General features: G+C 41.0%; 1 protein-coding gene across 1 annotated transcript in view; it reads left to right on the plus strand.

Moving 5' to 3' along the window:
• otog (otogelin) overlaps positions 1–26,086 on the plus strand; it is a 67,912-nt gene extending 41,826 nt beyond the window's left edge. The window contains exons 32-59 of the mRNA XM_034078027.2: positions 354–632; positions 1,966–2,083; positions 2,320–2,399; positions 2,624–3,277; positions 3,796–3,858; positions 3,953–4,199; positions 4,577–4,710; positions 5,072–5,313; positions 5,770–5,947; positions 6,048–6,199; positions 6,299–6,388; positions 6,499–6,685; positions 6,870–7,090; positions 7,308–7,446; positions 7,922–8,110; positions 8,288–8,497; positions 8,591–8,695; positions 9,566–9,670; positions 9,785–9,886; positions 10,503–10,601; positions 10,758–10,798; positions 11,004–11,079; positions 11,308–11,486; positions 11,821–11,925; positions 12,466–12,585; positions 13,223–13,268; positions 24,149–24,228; positions 25,536–26,086. Coding sequence (XP_033933918.1) covers positions 354–632; positions 1,966–2,083; positions 2,320–2,399; positions 2,624–3,277; positions 3,796–3,858; positions 3,953–4,199; positions 4,577–4,710; positions 5,072–5,313; positions 5,770–5,947; positions 6,048–6,199; positions 6,299–6,388; positions 6,499–6,685; positions 6,870–7,090; positions 7,308–7,446; positions 7,922–8,110; positions 8,288–8,497; positions 8,591–8,695; positions 9,566–9,670; positions 9,785–9,886; positions 10,503–10,601; positions 10,758–10,798; positions 11,004–11,079; positions 11,308–11,486; positions 11,821–11,925; positions 12,466–12,585; positions 13,223–13,268; positions 24,149–24,228; positions 25,536–25,736 — 4,442 coding nt within the window. The 3' untranslated portion in view covers positions 25,737–26,086. The remainder of the gene's footprint in view (positions 1–353; positions 633–1,965; positions 2,084–2,319; positions 2,400–2,623; positions 3,278–3,795; positions 3,859–3,952; positions 4,200–4,576; positions 4,711–5,071; positions 5,314–5,769; positions 5,948–6,047; positions 6,200–6,298; positions 6,389–6,498; positions 6,686–6,869; positions 7,091–7,307; positions 7,447–7,921; positions 8,111–8,287; positions 8,498–8,590; positions 8,696–9,565; positions 9,671–9,784; positions 9,887–10,502; positions 10,602–10,757; positions 10,799–11,003; positions 11,080–11,307; positions 11,487–11,820; positions 11,926–12,465; positions 12,586–13,222; positions 13,269–24,148; positions 24,229–25,535) is intronic.
• The last annotated feature ends 661 nt before the right edge of the window (positions 26,087–26,747 follow it).

Below are 26,747 nucleotides of genomic sequence, written 5' to 3' on the forward strand. Positions count from 1 at the left end.
ATCAACAATAAAGCTTTTGTTGTGTTCTGTGAGTTACTAGAAGAGGACTCATAGAAATACGTTTAAATTCTGCTTTTGCACTGGAATGTTAAATTCACTGTTTCAATTGTATTATTTATTACATTTCAATACAAATAAAAAGGTGTTTTGCATCTTTTTCTGCAGCTGCTTCCCCCTGTTGCAGCTGCAGAATAAATAGGAATATAAGGATTTTAACAGATTCTGCTTCTGCAAACAAAATGTATCCAGACTAAGCCACTTTCAGTTAGAGAAAAACAATGATGAAGTTTTGAAGGAATGTTGTGCCGATGGCTCCCGATGTACTAACAATATGTTTTGCTTCTATCTCCCAGACACATCTCGGGTTTCCTTTGAGGCATCAGACCGACCCAACTACTTCCTGTACGCGAGCCCTAGCGGCCAGGTGAAGCTGGCCAAGTGGGAGGACAGCGAAGCATTCTGGGAAGGAGCCACCTTCGTGCTCCACAGGAACACCTGGATCCCCGGCTACGACTCGCTGGAGTCCCACGCTAAACCCGGCTTCTTCTTGCACGCCACTCCTGCCCGCCTCCACCTGCTCAAGTACAGACACATCGACAGCTTCCGCAAGGCCACGCTGTTCAGACTCACAGGTCAGCAGCACTGACATGACCAATGTTCAGCAAACACTACACACCAACACTCAACAGAAGTGTCAGAGCTACAGATTCTGCAACTACACTGGAAGTACCAATGTGCTTAATGTAGCGCAAAACAATTGTACCAATTGATTTAAATCCATACAGAGAGTATGGAGCCAGAAAAAACAACATGTATGGTGTGTAACGTTTGTTGAGTGCACTCCAATGCATGTCTACAGCCGGAATCTACATTGTGGCACAATTTATCAAAATGTATTTCATGTTAATTAACATACATCTTGACAAGTGACACAAATCCTTTCAAAGTTTCCTTAAATGTGCGATCATATATTAATATTTTGGGAAATGAATTGATAGCTATTCTATTCACATAGACCCCTGTCAAATGACTGTATCCCCAGGATGCTGTAACCATTTAAGGGTTAAGGTATTTGTCTCAAGTCATATTTATCCTATACAGAAAGCATACCTGTAAGAATACATCTCCAGGGCTTTTTTCAGTTGTCAAGGTAATGAGCTTCCTTTTCAACACACTTTTCGGAAACTTTGATGTTGACCTGACAATAGTTGGAGACACAGAGAGTAAATGGCATGATGAGGTTTTAGTGATATTTTTAAACCTCAGTGAGGATTCAGGAAGCTTTGCTCAGGGTTCAGCTGGCCATCAGGGTTCAAAGGTCAAGACTACTGACTCCTCTGGCTGCATAGCAGCCTAGGCTAATCACTGATGCTAAAAATACAGCAGCATTTCTGTTAGTTTATGGAAATGGCCTCCGAGCCAATAGCAGATTGGATTTCCTGCTGACGACAGTGAATGCCGAACACATTCAGAGCCAGGGATGAAGTCTAGCCTTCAGACAGACGGACAGAAATTGCTTTCTAAGTTCATCACATTACTGGTCTGGGAAAACATTTAAGGATCACTTTTATCCAGGCTAGATTAGAAACTTCTTATAAAAGATTCCCTGCAGACTGAGGTGTCATCAGAGTGATTGTATCTTGTATTAACACTGTATAAGAAGTTTAATCAAGACTAAATTATATTTTAACACTTTTTCAGCAACCTAGTTTCATTAATGCTATGCATTGTTGCAAAGCATTGTTCAAAAACCCTGAACTTTATTTAAACTGTAATTTATGTTCCAAATGTTCAAAAGATACCAAGTTTGTCATGTGTATGACATGACGATACATCGGATATTTAATTTCAATTAATGTAATGCAACCATTAAAACCATGTGAATGCCCATTTAAGGGTTAACAGGGCCTTTGAGAAACAACAGTCTTGCGACACTGATGTTTGTTGTATTTTGTTTTTCATTAGGCCCCAGCCCGGATGCCCCCCCTGGTCCTCGGTGTCAGTGGAGGTATGATTCCTGCGTCATCCCCTGCTTCAAGACCTGCAGTGACCCGTCAGCTGAAGCCTGCGTCAGCATCCCACAGTGAGACCTTTGACCTTTTCCATAACTCAAATCATCTCAAACTGTTTGTACATACTCTCTACTGGATTTAGATATCTAATGTCATCCACCTGTGATCAGATGGAGCTCATTTGACCAATAAGCTTTAAATGTTGTATTTATTTTAAGTGAGTAATAAGAATGATTCCCCTCCACATATTAATTTAGTCTATTACCATTCTTTTTTTAATGGCTTTTCCTTGTTGCTCTGTGTACAGAGTGGAAGGCTGCCTTCCTGTCTGCCCCCCACACATGGTATTGGATGAGATCACCCGTCGGTGTGTCTATGTTGAAGACTGTGAGTATCCACTGATTGATTTCAGTGGTGTATTGCATGTGAAATGTTTCAGATTTTTAAGGAAAACAGGATGTTGTGTTGTTAGATTGTTGTGGCAGGGTTACAGTGTTTGAAAGTAGGAGGCAATTAAATTAAAAAAACTGTGACAGTTATTGGTTAGGTATAAACTGTGTCTCTGTCAATCTCACTGCTTCTCTAACACACATTTTATTGTTTGGGTTCAGGCATTAAGGTTCCAGTTACTGTGCAGCCTGTAACGCCATCCACTGCTCCACTGACCTCTGCAGCTGTCACTTCTGAAACCACCAGAGGGATTGCTCCCTCCACCACCCACCTCCAGACCACCACCATCCACCTCCAGTCCACCACCATCCACCTCCAGTCCACCACCATCGCCACTGCATCCTCTACCCCTCAACACACTGGTCCTACCACTAAAATGACCACAACTAGTCCTGTTGATGGCACACAGACGACCTTGTCACAGGCACCACCCGCCCCTGGCGAGCCCATCCTTCCTGTAGCTGTCTCAACTTCGGCAGCTCCTGAACTTGCTATAACAGCAGGACCTCCAACGCCCCCAACTGTTAGGCCAGATGTGGAGGAGCCGCTGTCTACTGTTAAAGTGACTGAAGCCTCGTCCACCACTGTAGCAGGTACAACAGCATGGACAACTGGAGCTGTGAGGTCCACTACCAGCCCCTTCGGTCCCAGCACGTCCAAGACGAGCAGCGCTCCTTTTGCCATCACGGCTCTCTTCTCCACTACAAAGCCCTCCGACCTCCCTCCGACACTCTTCACAACCACTGCCACAACCCTGCAACCACCTACCCCTGCAGCACAGATCACAAGCTCCATTGTACAGCCAACCACCATAAGTAACCCTCCTCCCATTGCCTTGCAACCAACCAAAGCAACCACGGAGGCTACAACACATTCATCAGCAGTTACTCCGATATTAACCACGTCTAGTCTAAGGCCTGCAGTAGTGTCAGAGATGTCTACAGTAACAGACAGGACTACTGTACCCAGTACTACTGCCACTGCATACACAGAAACCAGCACAAAGACTGTAACAGTGGAACGACTACCCTCAACAACAACTAGACCCATCGCTCCTGATTTACCAAGCACAGCGTCCACAACCTACTCCCCTCTGCCAACCTGGCATTCTGCCGAAACAGGAACTGTATCGTTGCCAAAAGTCACTTCAACCAGAACCACCGAATCAGTCACACCAGTTGCACCTTTCGCCACTAGTAAAACAACACTGTACGAAAGTCCAGAGACAACATCAGCAACTTCTATTACAGAGAAGATTCCGTCCAGCACTCCTGCTGAACTCAAAACCTCTACAACAATTGTTCCTGAGTTACCAATGTCAACCCCTATCCAGGTTGTTCAGACCACATCTGCACCATCTGCTCCTACCTCAAACTGGGGAACATCGACAAAGCAAGTGTCCATACTTGAATCTACTGTGAGTGAAATACTTTTAGCTACGACAACAGTTTCTGCCCCTCCACCTTTGAAGATTACCACAACTTCTCCAGTGCCCACCACCAAAACCTATGCTGAGAGAACCTCCTGGCCTACTGCTGTCCCAACAGAAGAAACAACTAAGACCACAACTTCAAGCCCCCCAGATGTTCCAGAAGCAACCACAGTGTCCAGGGGTCCTACTGCCACAACAAAATCAACTGTACCGCCGGTGTCTCCTACACAAACCACTGCTGTACCACTTTTACCAACCACTGAGAGCTCCTCCTCTCCTGCGTCTACCGTGCGGACCTCTGAGCCGTGGGTCCCACCCCAATGGGAGACCTTCTCCACCCCATTCTACAGCCCTACAGTGAAGACAACGCCAGAGGTCACTACTTTCATTCATGAAGTAACTTCTACAAAAACGACTTCAGTGCCTCAGATTCCCGTGACAACAAATCAGGTTGAAACCTCTGCAACATTAGCTGCTGCCCTAGCCCCGACCACCAAAACTACAACGTCGCCTGAAATCTCAACTTCAGAAATAGCAGCCACTACAACGAGGAAACTGGCCACACCCTCACATTCACCTGCACCTGGTAGTCCTGAGACACTTCTCACCACCATCTCTACAAGAGCTCCACCAGGTATTGTGACCACGACGCTCAGACCTGTAATTGTGCAACCTATTACAGAGACGACACATCCAGTGACTGGCAGGGTGGAAGTGTCAACAAGATCTACAACGACACCACCTCCATCTTGGTCTCCCCTGCACACAAGGACTACTTCCACCGCAGTTCCAAGGCCAACCACTTTCCAGGAGAAAGTCACCACCCGATTGGTGTCAACTGCTAAAGCTACACCAGCTACAACAACTACCACCATTGCACGGACGACCACTTTAAGAACAACACCTCGAGTTACACCCAGAATCACGTCGATTGAGAGGTCAACCACCAGGCCAGCCACAGCAAGGGTCACAATAACAACAAGTGTACCAGAAGTATCTTCCATATGGACCACTCTTGGCCCACCAACTGTCAAACCAAGCCCTGGCGTAATGACCACGTCAAGAGAACCGTTTTTAACTGTTCCAACAACTGCAGAGTCCGTGGCCCCAACGAGCAAGACAGAACTTGCTGAAACAACCCCAGCAGTTCCCATCTTGCCCACCTTACCCGTTCCAGCCCCTTCTCCTACTCTGACAGCGGTCACCTCTACAGCCGCTCCAACAACCACCAGCCAAGAGACAACCAGCTCTGAGAAAACCATGACAACCAAAGAGAAGGAAGTTTCAGCATCCACATCCAAATCGGTGACGCCTCCACATGATACACACCTGATCTCCACCCAGACACCCGGTATTCACACACCATCAACTTCTTCACATCCAGCAGCAACCTCGGTCCAAGCTACTGAGCAGGACAAAGTCAATCGTACAAGTCCAGGTGCAACCACGCCTCCTGCACTGACTTTACCTCACACGACGATGGAAACAACCAGACACACAGTAGAGTCGACAACGTCTTTGACTGTATCACCAACAAGGAGTTGCATTGTAGGTTGACATTATACATCTTTATTTTAGACATTTCAAAATAAGAGGTCATTTAAAGCTTAAATTACAGTATATGACACATAATTGTAGCTAATTCCTCTTGCTGAAACAGGCCATGGTATTACAAGTTTCAGGAAAAAAAAGCGCATGAGTTTGATATTTTCCCAGATATGTAGCCAATAAAGCTTAGGTCAATTGTCTGTTAAGTCAATCCTTACCTTACGATGCACTCAATGTTAGTTTTATATTCTGTTTACAAACATCTCTGTTTTTACATTTTTCTTTTGCGACTTCTGGATTTTGACTTTTTGACTTCCTGCCTTTCAGCCTCCGTATGCAGAGATAGTGGATGAATGCACAAAGTACATCTGCGTTAACAACCAGCTTGTCCTGTTCAACAAATCTCAAAGCTGCCCCTTCACCTCTGAACCTCCGAACTGCGGACTGCTTGGCTTTGCCATACTGGTCAATGGAGACAAATGCTGCCCAAAGTGGGACTGTCCATGTGAGGAAAACAAACACACATCCAATGACAGTACATGTCCTAGTTTTGACATTTCTCCAAACCAGTGTTCATTCATTGATGTCTCTCCTGTGTGCTCTAGGTCGCTGCTCGATGTTTCCAGATCTGAATGTTATCACATTTGATGGGAACAGCGTTGCCATCTACAAGGCTGCCTCATACATAGTGACCCAGTTGCCCAATGAGACCATCAGCATACTGGTTCAGGAGTGCCCTGCTGAGTCAGAGTCAAATGTGAGTCAATATCTGACTTAGCAGGTTCCCGTAAAGTGATTTTAAATTGAAGTGACTTAATTGATTGTCTTCCATTTTGACCTGGTTTTCTTTCCAAAGCTTCTTTGGAATTTCACCAACCTCTGTTTGGTGGCACTCAACATCACGCACAAATCCAACCACATCATAATCAACAGGTTGCAGAGGAGGGTAAGAGTCACCCTTTTCTTGATTATTACTTTGTATATTAACTTTCACATAAGCTTAATATTTATTTCTAAAACTAATAAGACTATGTGATATCACATGCACTCTTCCAGCTCTACGTCAACTCCCGCTACGCCAAGCCTCGATTCAAAAAGTTTGGCTTTGAGATATACGACACAGGGAACATGTACCTGATCCACAGCCCATCTGGTCTCAAGCTGCAGTGGTACCACAGCACGGGCATGATGGTGATCGACACAGACAGCTCCAGCAACAAGCTTCAAACGATGGGCCTCTGTGGTAAGAGTAGTTGTACTCTGCAAACAATTTTCATTATACAAAATACTGTACGTTTCTCCTTAAACACCTGTATGATGTGCTGCTCACAGTTTCTCCTTACAAAAGTGTCTGGAAGCGATATCCACATAAAGTCTATGCTCAGGCATTCATATATTATTTCAACCCTCTCTCGCATCCAATCCAGGTTTCTGTGATGGAGACCCAACAAATGACCTGATGATGGCCAACGGCACCACTGTGGGCGCAAGCGAGGATCCGGCTATTTTCATCGATAGTTGGCAGGTTCCCAACACCACCAGCTACATCAGCCACAGCCGCAACCGCGAGCTCAACTGCTCCACCAGCAACTGCTCCGGCTGCATGCACATGCTGCAGAGCGACGCCTTCTCCCCCTGCCACGCCTTCGTATGTTAATCTGTAAACCTTTTTTCAGGTTCCTCTCCTCACACAAGAGCCAGTGTTAGCTTGGAACTTAGACAGTCTGCTGTTAAAGATGTATTTTTGGACACAAAAAATTACTAAATGAATGAATACAAGTTACAAAAATCCTAATGTATTTCATTTATCAGCCTTAATCTTAACATAATAAGCATTATCTATGTGTGTGTTTTATTGTGTCCAGGTCCCTCCAAGCACATTTTGTGAGGTTTGGGTACGAGATGCAGAGTACGTCAACAACCAGTGTGTTGCGCTGGCTGCCTACGTGGCTTCCTGCCACAAATTCAACATCTGCATTGAATGGAGGACTCCAGATTACTGCCGTAAGATTTCTTCCTTTAACAGAGCCTTAAAATAATGTGACTCTGACAATGAGCAAAACATCTGGTTAAATATCATTCACAATAATTTGTGTTTGATTTGATCTGTTGGCAATGTTCATGTTATCATAGTTATTAGTACCAGGAGTTTTGGTGACACCTTTTAATTAATGCTACACAATCATTGTGACCAAAATAATACACTTTTGTGATATTATATTGATATCTATAGAAAAATGTAATAAAAAAGGTTATCATTCATTTAGTCTAATATGGTCTCCAACCATAATTTGAAAAAAGTGCAATTCAAGAGTCACTTGATAATTTACACAATCCTATCATGTGTTTTTTTTTACATAAATACTTAAATGTTTAAATATGACTGATATCATTAACACCATTATATATGAAACTCCTAATTCTAAAGTAAAGTGATGCGTTTAAGGGACTGACATAGTTGTTGTGTGTCATCCTGCAGCGTTTATGTGTCCCGACACTCTGCGGTATCAGGCCTGTCTGCCGGCCTGCACCTCTCAGTCCTGCCCCAACCATGACTTTGACGCGGACCCGGATCAGTGTTCAGGCCTGACTGAAGGCTGCGTGTGCCCCGCGGGAACGCTCCTCCACCGGCCGTACTCTGCCATCTGCATCTCACATGAGAAGTGTGGTAAGACACACTCTCCACTCCCTGTAGGGGAGAGAAAGAGATCTTGAACTCGAGGCAAATTACTAAGGCATGAGATTGTTAAGGGAACTTGTCATTATCTTTTTAAACAGTGCTTTTTTGTACACTCTTGAAATGGCAAACCATAAACTAAAAATAATGCTGTGTGTGTGTCTGCAGCCTGCACTGACAGTTCTGGATTTCCTCGTGCAAACGGTGAGGTGTGGAAAGCCTCCAAAGATGCATGCTGCATGTATCGCTGCGACAACGACACCATCGTTCCCGTGGAGTACAACTGCTCCAACTTGCTGTCCCTGGTGTGCCGTCGGGCAGGGGAGGTGATCATCAGCCTGGCCGACGACACCAGTTGCTGCCCGCAGAAAGTCTGTGGTGAGGCCACCAGAGTTCCTGCACCCTGATTTAAAATCTGCTAGAGAACAGCATCAAATCGAAGGCTCATTGCATGTGTTTTTTTGTTTACAGTGTGTAACCAGAGCATGTGTGACCTGCTCCCTCCTGAGTGTAAATACGGAGAGAAGGTGGTGTCGTACTACAGACAGGACTCCTGCTGTCCGGACTTCATCTGTGGTGAGTCTCCTCGCCGATCAGTAAAGTGATGGCTTTATTTTTGTTGTCAAACGGATGAGCTGTGTCAGATGTGATGTTCTCCATCTTCGATGTACGGAAGCTCTGAGAGGAAAGTGAAGAAATTAAAAATTCTGGTGACCCATTTTCTTTGTCTGACTTAAAGTGAAAACAGACATCTTTTCTACTGTGTTATTGACTTGAGGGTTAGGGTAAGATTTTTTTAATCTGTTAAAATAGGTGGGTGAAAAAGTTTGGCAGGTGATTCTTTTTTTTTCATCAGAATATTTTTCTCTTGTGTTGTAATGCTGATTTGTGCCACAAGAGGCTGAAGTGCACCACTATCAAACACACCCATGTTTTTTTCTAGGTCATTTTCCCATTCACTCTGAAAACAAGGTTACTATGCTGTGTGTTAGCAAGTTCTGTAACTTTACTGTCATGTCATCCTTTTGTCTACCAAACATAAATGGTTTTATTTCAAGCAGGGGGAGTGGTGCACTTCCTCCTCATGTGTCCAAAATGAGAACTACAACAACAAAATAATAAATAACATTTCTCAGCTCTTTAAAAGCGCAATGAATTGTTAGATAAATAAAAAATATACAAAATGTCAATATTTGTTTTCATGTTGGATATATAACCTGTTGATTTCAGGAGCTTTAGAGATGTTTTAACCTTTGGACAGTGCCAGGCTAGCTGTTTCCCACCATTTCGACCCTTAATGCTAAGCTTAGCTAATCGTCACCGGTTTAATCTTGAATGTACAGATATGGAAACAGTCACATTTGTATATAATTCTGGACAAGAAAGCGAATAAGGATATTTCCTAAATATATATTTCCTATTACATTAATATTTTATTTTTTGCAGAGTGTGATCCTGAACTCTGTGAGTCGGAAGTTCCGTCGTGCAGAGAGGACCAGACGCTGATCGCCACCAGAGCCGACGGCAGCTGCTGCATTGCTTACATCTGCAGTCAGTACAGAAATGAACTGCCATCTTCTGTTTCTTATTTTATGATGAGGGTAACTTTAGCAGGTTAGCTTGAAGCCATCAGTGTGATGAATGATGTGTGTGTGTTTCATGCAGTATGTTCTTCCTGCGCGGAGATGCCTCCTCTCTGCCATGACGGCGAGTTGCTGACAGTGGACGCTAACACCACGGACCGATGCTGCCCCGCCTACCAATGTGGTCAGGGAACAAACACACACTTTGTCATTTTTTATTTACCTTTTTCTATTTCTACATTTACAGGGTGGACATTTCAACATTTGAAAAATAAGATGAGGATTTCTGTTAAAAATCTCATATTTGGTTCATAAGTTTGGAACCAGTGTAAGGGTTATATTTGCTTTGCTGTTTTGGTGCATAGCAATAAAGATAGTGAAAGCAAATAAAAGATAATGCTTCACAGGAAGCTAAATACAATATAATAGTTACAAATAAAAATCTAAAAAATATATAAACACAATGTATCAATGCGACAGCTTTACAATGCGACAGCTGTACAGTTTTGCAAAGACGTGCTAAAAATGGACCAGGGAATGTGCAAACATTTAAGAGAATATGTGCAGTGACATTATAATCCAAAAGGTGTTGGAAAAGGCACAGTTGGAAACTTTAATAAAAGGTGCCAACTGAACCTTGTATGTAATGAATTGTGGTGAAAAAGAGACTTTACATTAATATAGCGTGCAATGTGAATTGGGTGTGATGAGAGTTAGTGTCAGGGTTCGCTCTATTGAATACATCATGCTATGAATTCATAAATGACTGGCATATTTTAGCTTTGTGTGTGTGTGTGCAGTGTGTGAGCCCGACAGGTGCCCTCAGCTCAGTTGTCCTGTTGGGATGTCGGTGGTGTCTGTGTCCAGTCCGAGTCGCTGCTGTCCTAACCAAACATGCGGTACGACTATTAAAAACCTCCGACAGAAAAAATTGCCACCTGCATTTTAAATAGTTTTGATTTTACCTTGACTTGTACATGACAGTGTAGAATTTGGTTTAAAGCTGTACAGTCTGAAATGTGAAGATGATGACCAGTCACACTTTTTATTTTCAGAGTGCTCCTGCGATAAGATGACCTCGCCAAAATGTGGCCTGGTAAGTCATTACTTATAAGTGTGTTTAGACATGTGATGATGTATATTATATACTATCTATTTATAACTTTATTTACAGTTTGTATTCTCATGTACTCTCGTATTTGTTTGTGCCATTTCTGAAGTAATTTCTGTTCATCTGTGTCCTTGGTTCCATGTGTGTTATACTCTATGTGAACCCAGTTTGGTCACTTTGTGTTCTGCAGGGAGAGGCCGCCCAACTGGACCGGGCCTTCCTATCTGACCCACAGAACCGGTGCGCCTGCAAAAGATATAAGTGTGGTAAGAACAGCAAATTCAAATGATAGAGAATCAAAAATATAGTTCATTTTTCCAAAAGCAAGGAAATGTATTGCAATTTAGAAATGTTAAAAGCACTAAAATAATTAACATGAAGAAAAGTACAAAAAGTTAAAAACGTTTTAATTATTGATTATATTAATTGACAGTTTGCCATCTAACATTGAGACATTGACCGCTGACCTTTGCCATTATTGTGTGTGTGTTCAGTGCGAGAGGCAGTGTGTGTGTTTGGGGAGCGTGGCGTCCTGAGACCGGGTCAGACTCTGGTGGATCACCAGGACGACGGCCTGTGTCACAGCAGGACGTGCAGCCGGAGCCTGGACCCGGCGAGCGGCTTCCACCTGCTGCGCTCCAGCAGCCTCAACTGCTCCGCCCACTGCCAGCCAGTAGGAACACAATCACACACAATAAACCTACAGTACACACATACAAAGTACATACAAAGTAATATGGATTCATAATAGAATTTATATAAAAAATATTTTTAAATAAAAACATTTTTCATATCATTCACTGAAAGGGACAAACATGTCGGCATAACAAATATCTGTGAATCTGGACAGTGGCACTCATTACAGTGGGAGAGAAACACACATACTCACATATCTATATGTAAATAAACACATATCTTCATATACAGTATATTCTCTTATTTCCTTGCTGATTTTCTTTTTTTTTTACTTTTCTTTTCATCGTTTCACAAAACGTTGTGTTCTTCAGAATCAGATTTACGTTCCTCCAAAGGACCAGACGACGTGCTGCGGTGTTTGTAAGAATATTTCCTGCATCTACGCACACGAGAACGGCACAACAGTACTCTATAAGGTAGGAAGTCGATTATTATACAATAATTGTATATTACTGATAAACACTACTTCTGAGTATTTTCTTAAATAATCTGTTATTTAAACCAAGTAACTGAACCAACGTGAGTTCTGTACAAAGGACGACTTGGGAACATTTTGAATACCAGATCTACTTAATAGCTTTCTTCTGGAGCTTTCAATCGAGTCACAGTCTTGATCAGCAGGTAGTTTCATCAGTCATTATATCGAGACCCAAGGCAAGTGCTGAACAGTATGTGACCACATGTAATACCCTGTACTGTATAAAACAAGGAATCTCTATGATAACTGCAAACTATCTGCTGATAAAACCATAATGTTTTTGAAAGAAAATGGTGTATCTTTCAATTTAAAATGAACATTACCACCATTTGTTTTGAACGATGACCTTGTTTCAACAGGTTTTAGACAATCCTGAAACGCGGTCTCATGTAGTCGAAGTCACGTTATCTATTATTATTAGTAGTATTTATACTGTACACCTAAGGTAATGTTGTTGATGCTATCGGTGTGTTTTCAGCCAGGGAAGTCCTGGGTATCAAACTGCATGAAGTTCGACTGCACAGATACTCTGTCTGGACCCACGCTGATCTCCTATTCCTTCAGCTGCCCACCTTTCAACGAAACAGAGTGTATGAAGGTCAGCTTGAGGCATCACACACATACACACAAAGGAATGAGTGTGATATTAACATAAAACTGGCAAAACTATATTTTTTACATATTTATTGTGTGTAATGGGGTAATAAGGAGGGACGAAGAGTGCCAGTTCTTAGGTCCTTTCAGGCATGCGGGGAGTGAGTGGTAGAGAAACTCCCTCTGGAGGTAACTTTGGGATTTTAGCCTTTGCAGACCATTTACATGCACAAACAAATATTATTTTCATTTCCCTTTATTTGTTCCGATCAAGGTAGATAATTCATACAACATCTGTACACTTAGCGCAGTTTGGACCATGATGTAAAGGAGCAGTGAGAGGTAACTCTTATGCCTGCTCTTTACTAACACACAATATAACAGGAAAACTCAAAAAAGCACAATTGGGCCCTTAACTTAAGCAAGTTTTTGTAGTGTAACTTGAAAAAGTGTGAGAACCACTGTTCTTAAAGCTTTTATGGTGATAAATACACAACACCTCAAATTAGAGTCATCAATGATTTCAGTCAAAGAATATCAACTTTCAAACAACAAACTCTGATAAAAAGGCGTAAGGTTTCTCACAGAAAAAACGTTTTGTCAAATTATTCCTTAACATGTTTACTCTCATCTGCACTCAGATCGGTGGAACGGTCATAAGTTACATGGACGGATGCTGCAAAACATGTGAGTATCTGATCTGAGCATAGCAGCAGTTGTGTAGTTAGTGTAGAGCTGTAGGCTGCAGCTGACACTGAAGAGCGCCTCCACCTGCCGCTCAACATGTTTCCAACATGTTTGCCCTTCAGTTTGTCCATTTCATTCCAGAATATTCAATCACAGTTTCTGAATTGGATCCTAGCTGTAACATTTTGTCTGCTGTTTATTCAGGTTAGTCAATGTCAGTGTGCTTTTCAGTGATTTCGGAAAAAATGGCAATGGATATCTTTTTCAAAGTGCCAAAAGATAGATGTATGAGTCACTGAAAAACATCTGATCAAATGCAAGTGGGTTTGTGGTTTATGTGCTGCAGCTTACCCTCATGTACCAATCCCACCAGGTACTGGATTCTCTCTGTTCCCTTTCCCCGTTAGCCCCCTGACTCCCACAGTTAACACAAACTGTGAACGAGGTACCAAAACAACAAGGCTTGTCAGTGCCATTGTTGATATTCAACAATGTACTCCCTCCAACAAAAAAAAGGACATTATGATAAAACACACAGGAAGTCTGACTGCAACCTACCAGAAGCGTCCTCTCTAGTGCTGTCTCATTTCAGGGTCTGGGTAAAACAAAAATCAGTAGAATAAAGCCAAAACAGGGTAACAAAATGAAAAAATATATGTTTAAATCAATCATGGTGCAAATGTTGCATTAACTTTGCTTCATGAAGCAGTTACATTCTCTTTCTCTTTTAGGGATTTACCTTTTTAAAATCTTAAAACAAAGGAATTAAAATTAAAGGTGATTTATCACCTCAAAAAGGAGGCGAGGACACAATCCTTCATATGGGCCAAAAATGATGGCACACTTGAGAGGACAGTCACAATTAATTATTTACCCCCGTCCATCCCTGTGGATCACGTACATGTACGAGAGCTAAACTCTTTCCCAATTTAGCACTGTCTGGGCAGTGCATTGTTGATTGCCAACAATGTACTGTTGGTAGTGGCCCAGTAGTCGGGCTTAGACGTCTGCATGTGTGAGTAGATACTGATGTGGGTTGGTGACGGGGCCTGTGTTTCATGTAACCGCTGTAGAAGATCTGCTTGCTGCTGCACCACGGCTGCTGTGCTGCTCCGCCACCAGGGGGCGCTGTGTGGTAAACTGAAGCTGCTATGTGATGCATCCTTATTGTCAAAGTATCATCAGTGCAAACACTGAAACAAACAATCGACTGTATATTTAACAACGCTAACTTATTCCCCTTATTCTTCGCTTGCTCTAGGCATTTCCACATCGCCATATAATGTGTTGATACTTGCGCTTAAAGTGTATTTGCTATTACTTTGCATAGCGTCGCGATCTTTATCAGCCAATACTTGGCAAATAAACAGTTTTTAAGCTTTTGAAGAAGAAGAAGAAGAAGAAGAAGAAGAAGAGGGATGATACCCTCTTTAATGGTCACACATGCAGAACACACAGCAAACCAGTAGCGTAGGCAGAAATGTACTTTAGGACCGGCCTGTATATACGGAGCCCTGGAGGGTTCATTGAGAGAAAAATAAATAAAACGTGGCCACGCTTTATTAACTCGTGCGCACGCTTTATTAACTCGTGCCCACGCTTTATTAACTCGTGCGAACGAGAAAGTAAAACGTGGCCACGTTTTATTTATTTTGAGGGATTCCTGTCCGTGACTTGCAGTATCTGCTGCCCACAGCTGTTTTATAGAAGGAAAACCTCCTTCACTTTATGAAATCTCTGTGGCACCAGTGGCCTGTACTACGAAGCAGGATTTGCTATTTACACTATTCATTCATGAAGTATGACGCTGCGCTGTCAGCACCCGTCTCCATGTTTGTGATTGGTCAAATGTTGGTAACCCCGTCCCTTTCACGTGAACGCACTCTGATATTCTGTACACACTGTGAAGACCACTGAGACAAATGTAACATTTGTGATATTGGGCTATATGACTAAACATTGATTGATTGATTGATTGACTCTCAACCGGACAGAGAAACCCTGGTTGATTTGCTGAGTTGATAACCAGATTCGTAGGACCGCTTAGCGACATCGCGTTTGTTAGGGTTAGTTAAGCCGGGTAAATCAAACATATCCAGGGTCTGTTGAACTGGCTTCGTCGTACAGGGCACTGGAGGCAGTAATGTGTAATTCAGCAGAATCTGAGAAGAGCAGCACCAGCTGCAAAGAGCGGTGCCTTTTACTGTTTACTTCACTGCGTTTCCCTTCATTAGAACCGCTGAATAGAGATCGAGGCTGCTACGTTCAACCACACACACCTCTACACACACATCGAACTACCAGAGTATTCCCCTCGTTTTATGAAGGAGATGTCCTGTCACCGGGGAGCATGATGTGTGTGTGTGTGTGTGTGTTTGTGCTCAGCTCCGCTCTGTGTGTGCGTGTTCGGTGTGTTTGTGTGTGTCCGACACCACCGGCATTTGTTTTCAAATGACCACGAACAGTAATTTACACACATCTGGTTCTCCATAGTTATATGTGTATTCCCAAATGAAAGAAATTCGTTTAATCTTAATCTCGATGTGCTATAGTCCTGCCGGAGTGCACCGGAACGAACGATACTATCATAAACAAATGCCCACACACGCACACACACAAAACGAGGCCACGCTTTATTAACTCGTGCGCATACTTTAGTAACTCGTGCGCACGCTTTAGTAACTCGTGCGCACGCTTTAGTAACTCGTGCGCATGCTTTATTTATTTTTCTCTCTATGAACCCTCCAGGGCTCCGTATGTATAAAATAGGTTGATTCAGCTTTTTCCAGAGGGAAAAATGACCTTAAAGTAGGCCTATAATAATAATAATAATATATATTAATGCCCATTGCCAAGCATCGTTGTAGCATTTCCCTCTGAATAATGGTCGAAGACTTGACCGATGATATGAATTCATTGAAATCTCCAATATCAACGTAAGAGCTATAAAGACACACATAATAAATACATTTAGGTTCCATCCGTATTAGAATCACTTTAGCATACTACCAAAAGTTAACTGTAAACAGACAGCAAAGCTACAAAACAGCATATAAACGAATTAGGACCCAACCTACATGTTTATATTATAGTTAATACCAACCTTGTGCCTCTTCGGGGGGTGCTAAACTTAAACATAAACGTTATCCTTTACTTTCTCCGTCTTTATATGTAGATTAATCTCCACTCCTTTTCTCCGTCACGTTGTTTCCATAGCAACAACAACTTCCTGTCAACAGCGTAAACTCGCCTTCAAAATAAAAGCATCTAAATAACACAGGAAGTTAACCTAAATTACATTTAAGACATATTTACAACTGCAACGAAAGTAACAAAACATTGTAATATAATTTTCAGTTTCACAGAACACAAATTGGGTTATTTACAATCGTTAGGTAACTCTTTTATTGCACTAGGTAACAGCAACAATAGGTTGTAGCATTCAAATCTGCTCATGGACTTGCAGTGGTCCTCACTTTTGTTACATCTCTCCAACGAGTTACGCAGGTGCTTCCAGTCTACATATCCATCCCTCGTAAATGCACCTTCAGCTCCTGGGCTGGGGAAATGTCTGCACATTTTACAGAAAAGCGCGTCCCTGCAGGCAGCTCTCTGCCTCTCTCACGTTACTACGGCGCGCGCCGGAACCAACAACCAGTTTTTACCGTAAATGAGTTCGGTTCAGAGGATAAAACACATACAACATTAATTCAACTCGATATTTGTTCACTTGAATTTCACTTTGAATGCTTGGATATTCTCAATGGGTGAATACATTTTTTTATAATAATAATAAAAAAGTACACCGAAGCTTTCTCAGGGTGGGCCAATGAGTAAACTGGGTGGGCCTGGCCCTATGGTGGCTACGCCACTGCAGCGAAAATGTTTCTCTGCTTTTAACCCATCCCAGTACCAGGGGTCTAGTACTTGGAGCAGTGGGCAGCTATTGTACAGCACCCGGGGACCAATGGGAGTGGGGGGGGGATGTCTGGTGCCTTGCTAAAGGGCACCACGGTAGGGCAGGAGGTGAACTGGTACCTCTCCAAGTAGCAGTCCACACTCCATATTTAGGTCTGGTCGGGGACTTGAACCGGCGACCCTACTGTTGCTCACAGTCCAAGCCCCTACTGACTGAGCCACTGACTGTTATTAAGTTACAACAGTTTTTTAGGCAAGAAACTAACTATTTTTATGTGATTCCTTTTATCCAAAAACGTATATTTGAGAATTTCGATGTTTGGAGCTGTTGGCTGTATGATATTGATTTAAAGAAGAAGCACATCAACAATGTATTCGTAAAAACTCTCACGTCCTGAACGGTAGACACAGGTCTGCACTACCCATACGGTGTTTAATAACTCCAATTTATATTGAGCCAACAATTTGGTGATAGCTAGCTAGATAGCTAACATTTCGCTAGCTAGATTGTTATATGGATAGCTAATGTAAGCTAGCTAACTCAGTAGATGACGATTGTTAGATAGCTTTATTTACACATGGATGGATGGATAGATAGATCAATCAATCAATCAATCAATCAATCAATCAATCAATCAATCAATGTTTATTTACATAGCCCAATATCACAAATGTTACATTTGTCTCAGTGGACTTCACAGTTTGTACAGAATATCAGTATGGCAATACGACACCCTCTGTCCTTAGACTCTCACATCGTACAAGGAAAAACTTCCGGAGAAAACCCATAGTTTAAAGGGAAAAATGGGAGAAACCTCAGGGAGAGCAACAGATGAGGGATCACTCTACCAGGACGGACAGACGTGCAATAGATGCCGTGTGTACATTTAAAAGATAATACATTTACAACATAGGTAGTCCAAATGTTTGGAAATGCATGTGTCTATAATAAGAAGATTAATTCACGAGGATATCCATCCAGGACTTATCAATCAATCAGTTTATTTATATAGCCCAATATCACAAATGATACATTTGTCTCAGTGGTCTTCACAGTGTGTACAAAATATCAGTATGACAATACGACACCCTCTGTCCTTAGACCCTCACATCCTACAAGGAAAAACTTCCGGAGAAAAATACAAATAAAAAAATGATCAAGGACCACAGCAACAGGCACAGCCACGACTCGCGATCCAGGGCTCACGATCCAGGACTCAGGACCACAGCAACAGGATCATTCACGACTCAGGATCCCAGCGTAGATAGACACCAACAAGAAATTTGGGGAAGCTGGGTTAATCGGAACATGAGAGTACACAGGTACAGACAGAGAGAAGGAAGAAGTAAGGTGTCCCCCGACAAACTAAGCCTATATCAGCAAAACTAGGAGCTGAATCTAATCAGCCCTAACTATAAGCTTTATCAAAAAGGAAGGTCTTAAGCGCACTGTTAAAAACGGATAGGGTGTCTGCCGCCCGAACACAAACTGGAAGCTGATTACACAAATGTGGAGCTTGATAAGAAAAGGCTCTGGCTCCCATTGTACTTTTAGGGACTCTAGGAACAACCAACAACCCTGCATTCTTGGAACGCAATGCGCTCTAAGGACAGTAAGGTATAATGAGTTATTTAAGGTAAGATGGCGCCTGCCCATTAAGGGCTTTGTAGGTGAGAAGAATAATTTTAAATTCTATCCTGTGTTCTATAGGGAGCCAGTGTAAGGCAGCCAGAACAAGAGTAATGTGGTCCCTTTTTCTGGTTAATACACGAGCTGCAGCATTTTGAATCAGCTGAAGCGACTTGACTGACTTCTTGGTACTCCCTGATAATAAAGAGTTACAATAATCAAGCTTAGAAGTAACAAATGCATGGACTAGTTTCTCTGCATTGTTTTGAAGCAAGATATGCCTGATTTTTGCAATGTAACGTAGATGGAAGTAGATGGTCCTTGAAATATATTTTATGTGGGCGTTAAAGGATACATCCTGATCAAATATAACACCAAGATTCCTTACTGTCTCACTGGAGGCCAAATTAATGCCATCCATAGTTAGTATATATTTAGATCATTTGTTTCGTAGATTCTTTGGGCCGAGTACAATAACAGTTTTGGCCGTGTTTAACATCAAAAAGTTTAAAGTCATCCACGTTTTTGAGGCAGTCTTGAATTTTATTTAGATGATTAATTTTATCAGGCTTGATTGATAAGTATAGTTGAGTATCATCCGCATAACGATGAACATTTACAGAATGATTCCTTATAATATTGCCTTACGGAAGCATATATAATGTGAACAAAATAGGTCCAAGCACTGAGCCCTGTGGCACTCCATGGCTAACTTTGGTTTGCATGAAAGATTCATCGTTGACACATACAAAACTGAGCCAGAGTTGGGTGTCACGCGTTACTGTAATAATATTACTTTTGTTGGTAACACAGTAGTGTAACGCGTTGTATAGCTTTTATAAAATCAGTCATAATCACACTGACAGACAAGAGGGGTTTCCGCCGCAGGTTTATATGTGCGTAATCTGCATGACTTGCACGTCCACATCTCCGCGTGCAGTGCTGCATAAACATGGCTGAGTCAGCGATAACTTTCGAGGGCTGGAGGTATGCCCATTATTTTGAGTTTGTCCGAAGAATAGACAGGAATGTGACGGTGAGGTGCAAACTGTGTCCAGGCCAGAAGCTGTTATCCACTGCTGTAAACACCACGTCAAACCTCAACAAACACCTGCAAAGAACACATGCAAGGTGAAGCTAATAGCTAAGGACCCCCAAACCCAGAGAGAGGATGTTGTGAGTGGGCCGCCGCCGACTCCGAAGCAGCGAAAATTAGAATTTTGAGGACCGGTAACCAAAGCAGAGATGGACAGGCTTGTAGCATCCTTGATAGTAGAGGAAATGTTGCCCATTTGCACAGTGGAATCACCATCGTTCAGAGATATACTGCGCAAAATACAGATAGCAGGAGACAGAGGACAGCCATGGTCAGATAGGAAAACATCCAGGATCTTATGCGAAACTGAACTAAAGAGAACATTTGAAACTTTAGCAGTCTGCGTGATCTGCCTGTAGGGAGGGGCGGGCCGGCCCTGCGTGTAAAGTAACGAGTAAAGTAACGAGTTATGTAGAGTAACGAAGTAGTGTAATATATTACTTTAAAAAAAAAAAAAGAAGTTATATATTACTTTTTTTTAGTAACGACCTCATCTTTCAGATAGATAGGACATAAACCAGCCTAAAGCAGTTCCCTTTATGCCAACTACAGTAAGTGCTCTAGTCTTTGCAATAGGATATCATGGTCGATAGTATCAAATGCAGCACTGAGATCGAGCAAGACAAGAATAGAGTCTGACTATGATGTGTTCTAAAGCCAGACTGAAAATCTTCAAATAAATCATTGTTTTTTAAGTAATCACACAACTGTTTTGCGACCGCTTTCTCAAGAATTTTTTAGAGGAACGGGAGATTAGAAATAGGTCTATAGTTGGCTAAAACCTCTGGATCAAGGTTTTGCTTTTTAAGAAGCGGGTTTATCACTGCTACTTTGAATGATTGTGGAACATAGCCTGATAATAAAGAAATATTCATAATATTTAATAAACAAGTGCTAATTAATGGAAAAACGTCCTTTAACAGCTTAGTTGGAATCGGGTCTAAGATACACATTGATGGTTTAGAAGAGAGAATCATTGAATTTAATTGTTCAAGGTTTATGGCTGAAAAGCATTCTAGTTTACTATCTAGTGTAATATTAGAGCTTACATTTCCGGGAGCTGTTGATAACACTATACTGGTCAAAGGCAAGAGGTCATTAATTTTGTTTCGAAGAGTAACAATTTTATTGTTAAAAAAGCACATACAATCATTACTACTGAGTGCTATGGGAATATAAGGCTCAATAGAGCTGTGGCTCTCTGTCAGCCTAGCTACGCCCCAGTGAGATGATAGTGAACTGTTCATGAAAAGTTCATGGAATATCAGTGAACCATATTCATGAACAGCTCATAAACAGCTCATAACAAAGTTGATGAACTGTTCATGAAATTGTCATGAACATTAAATGGCACTAGGGCAGTTAATGAACTACTCATGAAACTCCTGTGCTGGAATGGTTCATGAACAATTCATGGAATATGGTTTTAGCCAGGTTCATGAACAATTCATGAAATGGAGTTTTCAGTGAGTGTGTAGGGATATTCAGTTTTCAACCAAGAACATATCAAGAACTGTTCATAACAACTTCATGAACAGTTCATACCCAGTCACTGAATATAATTCAATGGCTGGCTATGAACTGTTCGTGAACTGTTCATGAACCATTGACTGTGGGTCAATTGGCAACCATAGAAAACAACAATTATGTCAATCACAATGGAACTTTACTCAAATTAACATACAAACATACATGTATACAGGTGGAGCACTACAATTAATCCTATCACTATTTGAAGCACAGTTCTTGATACTCAGCTGCACAACAAAATGTGTTACGGGTCCCAAAAGCTTGGGTACCACAGCAACAATAAATGATTTATGTAGAAAACAAAAAAGTGCAGCAGCAATAATTATACACAGGATCCGGTTGATCGTCTGGATTGCTTCTTATTCAAAATTCAAAGTACACAGTTACATTCAAATAGCTGTACTTTACAAACATCACATTTCTCCATTTAAGTTATCCGTCTGTCACAGTCAATTACTGTATCTCAAGGAGAAATTCAACAGTCAATATAAACACATAACGCTATCAAATAATACTTTCTATCAATATATCTATCTTTACCAAATATAACATATTATGGAGATCACAAAAATACATTGTCAATGTTAATAAACAAAACACAAGGCAATGTGCCTGTAAGACTTCACTCAGGTAAATAAAACATATTACCCGTGCGCAGCAGCTAACCTGCCTGCGAGCCTTCGCTCAGGTCACACTTACACAGGCGCGGCTGAAGCCCGCGAAAATGGCATCTATTGTTGCCGACAGTTTAGTATTTTTAAAATACCGTTACTATGTCAAACATGCTCAAAACTTTCTGACACACTCTCCTAAACATCTCCAACATCATATCTAATTCACACAAGTTAATATCGATCATTTTCTTTATGTACCGACCTGTAGAAAACAGAAAAGGGCAGCAGCAATAATTATACACAGGATCCGGTTGATCGTCTGGATTGCTTCTGAGGAGGGGGCGGAAGTGTCCCCCCTAAGGTAACCCAGATGTCACCGCTCACCTGCCAAAGGTTCCACCTTGGCGCTACTTACTCATACTGCTTCTCAAACAGTACAGATAAACCATAAAATGATATGAATGTCACCAAAATAAATACAGATAATGTTCAGTTTCAAATTCACTATTGTTTTGTTTTAAGATTAAAAGTTTTAAAAAAATAAAGAAATGTTCAAATAGTAGATGAATGAATGATGAAGAGGTCTTTAAAATCATCACACTGATCATCAAAAGTTCATAAAATGCTCATGAATATTCAAAAATATTCTGAACTTGCCACAATCATCCAAAATGAAAAGTTCATGAAATGCTCATGCAAACTTTTAGGGGTTTTAATTATAATTTTGTGATTGGCTGTATCATGATAAGTTAATAAATTGCTCATAAAAGTCTGTCATGAGCAAAACAGGAACTTTATATGAATGAACAATGTTCATAAACATTTCATGAACTGCTCTTTAAAATGGTTCATGAGCATTTTAAGAATGTTGGTTCATGAACATGACAAGTGAACATATAATGAGTTGTTCATGAATGTTTCATGAGTGCTCATGAACAGCTCATAAAGTAATGAACTCCATCTCGCAGGGGCGTGCTGAAAAGAAATCTTGCATTATTCTTATTCTCATCTATTAATGAAGAGTAGTAGGCTGCTCTCTCTTTACGCAGTGCTTTCATATATTCATTGAGAGTAATATGCCAAATTAAACGAGATTCTTCAAGTTTAGTGGAACGCCATATCCTTTTCAAGTTGTCAAGTTGTCTCGACTTTTCCATCTATAGATAGATAGATATTTAGATAGCCAGCGTGTTAGATAGATAACAAGCTTGTTCGATAGAGAGCCAACATAGAGAGCCAACATAGTAAATAGTTAACGTTTGCTGGCTAATTGAGTTTGGTCTCTAAGTTAACTTTTTTTTAATACATTTCTTTGACTATGACAGTGAGAGAGAGTAATGATAAACTGTTGACATCATCTTTAGTATGCAGGCAGGTCGACCGGCAGATATGTGTTGTTACTTTTCGTAGTTCCTCATAGCATGTTCCATATATACCACAAGACACTACAGAGTTATTACAAACACATTTCCTCATTCAAGATTTTCGGATTTGTCATCCTGCCACTCAATGCTGGTAAGGCTAAACCGGAAGAACTAAGATATAAGCATTTAACCAGAAATAGGAAAATGGGCGGGGCTACATTGGGTGAATTGATGAGCCAAATGGAAGTTACTTTCAATTTAAAGTTGTAACAAAAAAGACAAAATGACACACAGCTGCATTTTTTTTAATGCACACAAAATGGTAGGCCTATAATTCATTTAATTTATTTACACATTTCTAAAGATTTATGAAAATATCGTGTGTGTGTGTGTACCCGGTAAATGATCTAACCATCAATTTATATTTATTTTTTCGACATTTGAGTTTGTTCTAATTTCAAAGAAGCTTAAATGAGTCTTTAGTCACTGACTGGAACGTTCTCCTTCGTTGCTTTCATGAAGCTCAATGGATTTATTTAGGTCATAGCAAACTGACCCATCCACTAAAACAGCTTGACAGCTTGTGCATGATCCTTTTTCATCTCTGACCTTCTCCTCTCCTTCCTGGTGTTTTGCTGTGTCTCTACATGCAGCAGTTCAAATGATTAGTTTTGGGTATCACATGTCAATTTTATTTCAACCGATTTGGTTTGTTGTCATTTTAACAGGCAAAGAAGACGGGAAGTCGTGTCAGAAGGTGACGGTGAGGATGACAATCAGGAAAAACGACTGTCGCAGTAACAGGCCTGTAAGCTATGAGACTTTTGTGATGTGTTGCTAATTGTGTTTGTTTATTCTGAACAAAAGAAAAATAAATGTCTACATATAAAACACAGTAGCAATATTCAAACACAGGTAAAGAAAATAAGTGAGAGAGGGCAGTATATCATCTGCATACTGTATGCGCTCAACTTGAAATTATGTGGAAGTCACAAAATGCAAACTGTCCTTTATATTCTTCTATCAGTGTAGTTCGACAGCATTTTGAAAATTTTAATTATTTTTTTATTAAATCAGTTTATTTTCATTGAAAATGTATGGCCATGGGCTATAGTTGGTTTTATAAATTATAAAATAAATTAAAGCTGAAAGCAGCGATGAACTGGCCCTCGCACACAATTACGTATTGCATGGAGTGTGATGCACTAAAAAGAAACCCATCCCATAAGAAATGTCTAACTTAGGCTTCCTTTGATAACTGCATTGTTTGTTCAAAAAATATCAGATGAACAAAATATGTTTAAAACATTTATCATGTCCTGTGTGTGTGCCACTAAATCAACCATATGTGGCATGTGGCAACTGGTCACCCTACCTTTGGTGTCCACTATGAGGCGCTAGATAACCCATGCTTAAACATCTATTGCATTTCGGTGTAAACAGCTGTTTGCACAGAAACTTTGTTCAGTACTAACGTTAACTTTCTAGAAAGATGCTCCCCCCTTTTGTCTGAAACTAACTTTTTAGAAACTAAATAAATATATCAGTTTACTAAGTTCATCAATGCTAAAGCCATCAAGCAGCATGGGTGCCAGGGCCCTTATTAATAGAGCTCATAAATAGAAGTCACAGAAAAGTTTAATATTCTCTCCTCCTCATGGAAATTTCATTTATTTTTGTATTTCTGTTTGCTCTCTTCCTGTTTTGTGTAAAAAAAAAGTGAATCTCTTTTCTAGATGTAGAATAAAAATCCCTGGCAGTGTACAGTATTAGAGCTTTTTCATTTCCTGTACATACCTTACATAACATAACTTATTAATACCAAAATATAACAAGAACAAATTAAGAAGATTCCGAGAGCAATACATCATCTACATACACACTTAACTTAAAAAGATACCCATGAATATAACAATGTGGCAGTATCTTCCCTTAGCATGAATCTGAGCAGTTTGGGCTCCATTTGCCAGAATAATAAGTGAAGTTGGCAACTCCGCCTCACCTGTAGCACACATTTTAGTTTTGGTTTGTTTGAACTATGCTTCGTTAAATACTGAGTGTGCTTGCTGTTATTGCAGCCCTGCTTCCTTTTCACTGACTCTCTGTGTCCTGCAGGTGAACATCGTGTCATGTGATGGGAAGTGTCCGTCCGCCAGCATCTACAACTACAACATCAACACGTACGCTCGCTTCTGTAAGTGCTGCAGAGAGACGGGGCTGCAGCGGCGCTCCGTGCAGCTCTACTGCAGCGGCAACGCCACCTGGGTCAGCTACACCATCCAGGAGCCCACCGACTGCTCCTGCCAGTGGTCCTAAACACGCACACACTGCACCGACACACACACAGATGGTGTTTAGATCTACATCCTCTTAAACCACAAAACGATGAAGAGGAAGATGAAAGTTCAGCATTGTTGCTTTAGGATGTTGCGAGAGTGGAATACTGAGCTGGGATTGGCTGGACTTCATGACTGACGCTCTTGCGCTCCAGTTAGTTGTTCTGCTGCCTCTGCTGGCAGAGAGGTGGTACTATAGGCCAGCTGCAGACAGGGCCCTAAAGGTGACCTTTGACCTCTGATATTTACCTTTCAAGGGAAGTAAAACAAGCCTTCATATGACTATTTTAAGGATTTTAATTGATCAACATTTAAAAAAAAAAGTTTAAGTTAATTTACTGTGCAGCTTAAATGTTCCTTTAAGTTAATTGTAAAATAAGAGCAGCAGACTGGTGGCATGTAATTCATAGCAGTGATTATAATAACACATTTCCCATCATTCCTTCCCTTCCTTCTATTTTGTATTAAACAAAAAGCTGCCTTTCTCAGTTAAGCCCATGTGCTTTAATATATCAAATTAAACGAGATAAGAAGTAATGCAAATTATTTAAGAGGAAGTCACAAAACACTTGGTAGTTACGGCATTTTTTTAATCATCAGACACATTGTCCCTATTTTGATATCTAATTGATATCAAAATAATATTTGAACACCTCTGCATGGTCCCAAATCCCCCGCTGCACAGCTGCACTGCCACCTCCCTGCCAGACTGCAGAGAAAGGTCAAAGTTAAGCAATGTGAAAAGTAAGTTGAATTTTGTTTTGAAGGGTGAGCCCCTGTTTCTGCTCATAACCTAAGAGTGCTCCTGTGCTTCCATGACTTAAAAGTAGAGAGAGAGATTCATATTTTACCCAGAATTCCTCATGTTGTGTTTTGTTTTTTGTAAATATCTTTACTTTTTTTTAATGATTTGCAATACCAAATTCTTATATATATATATACAGTATATCAATTTTAGAAAAAGCAACTATCAACTGTATATTTAGTGATT

The sequence above is a fragment of the Pseudochaenichthys georgianus genome, chromosome 3 (genome assembly GCF_902827115.2).
Source record: "Pseudochaenichthys georgianus chromosome 3, fPseGeo1.2, whole genome shotgun sequence".
Lineage (NCBI taxonomy): Eukaryota > Metazoa > Chordata > Actinopteri > Perciformes > Channichthyidae > Pseudochaenichthys > Pseudochaenichthys georgianus.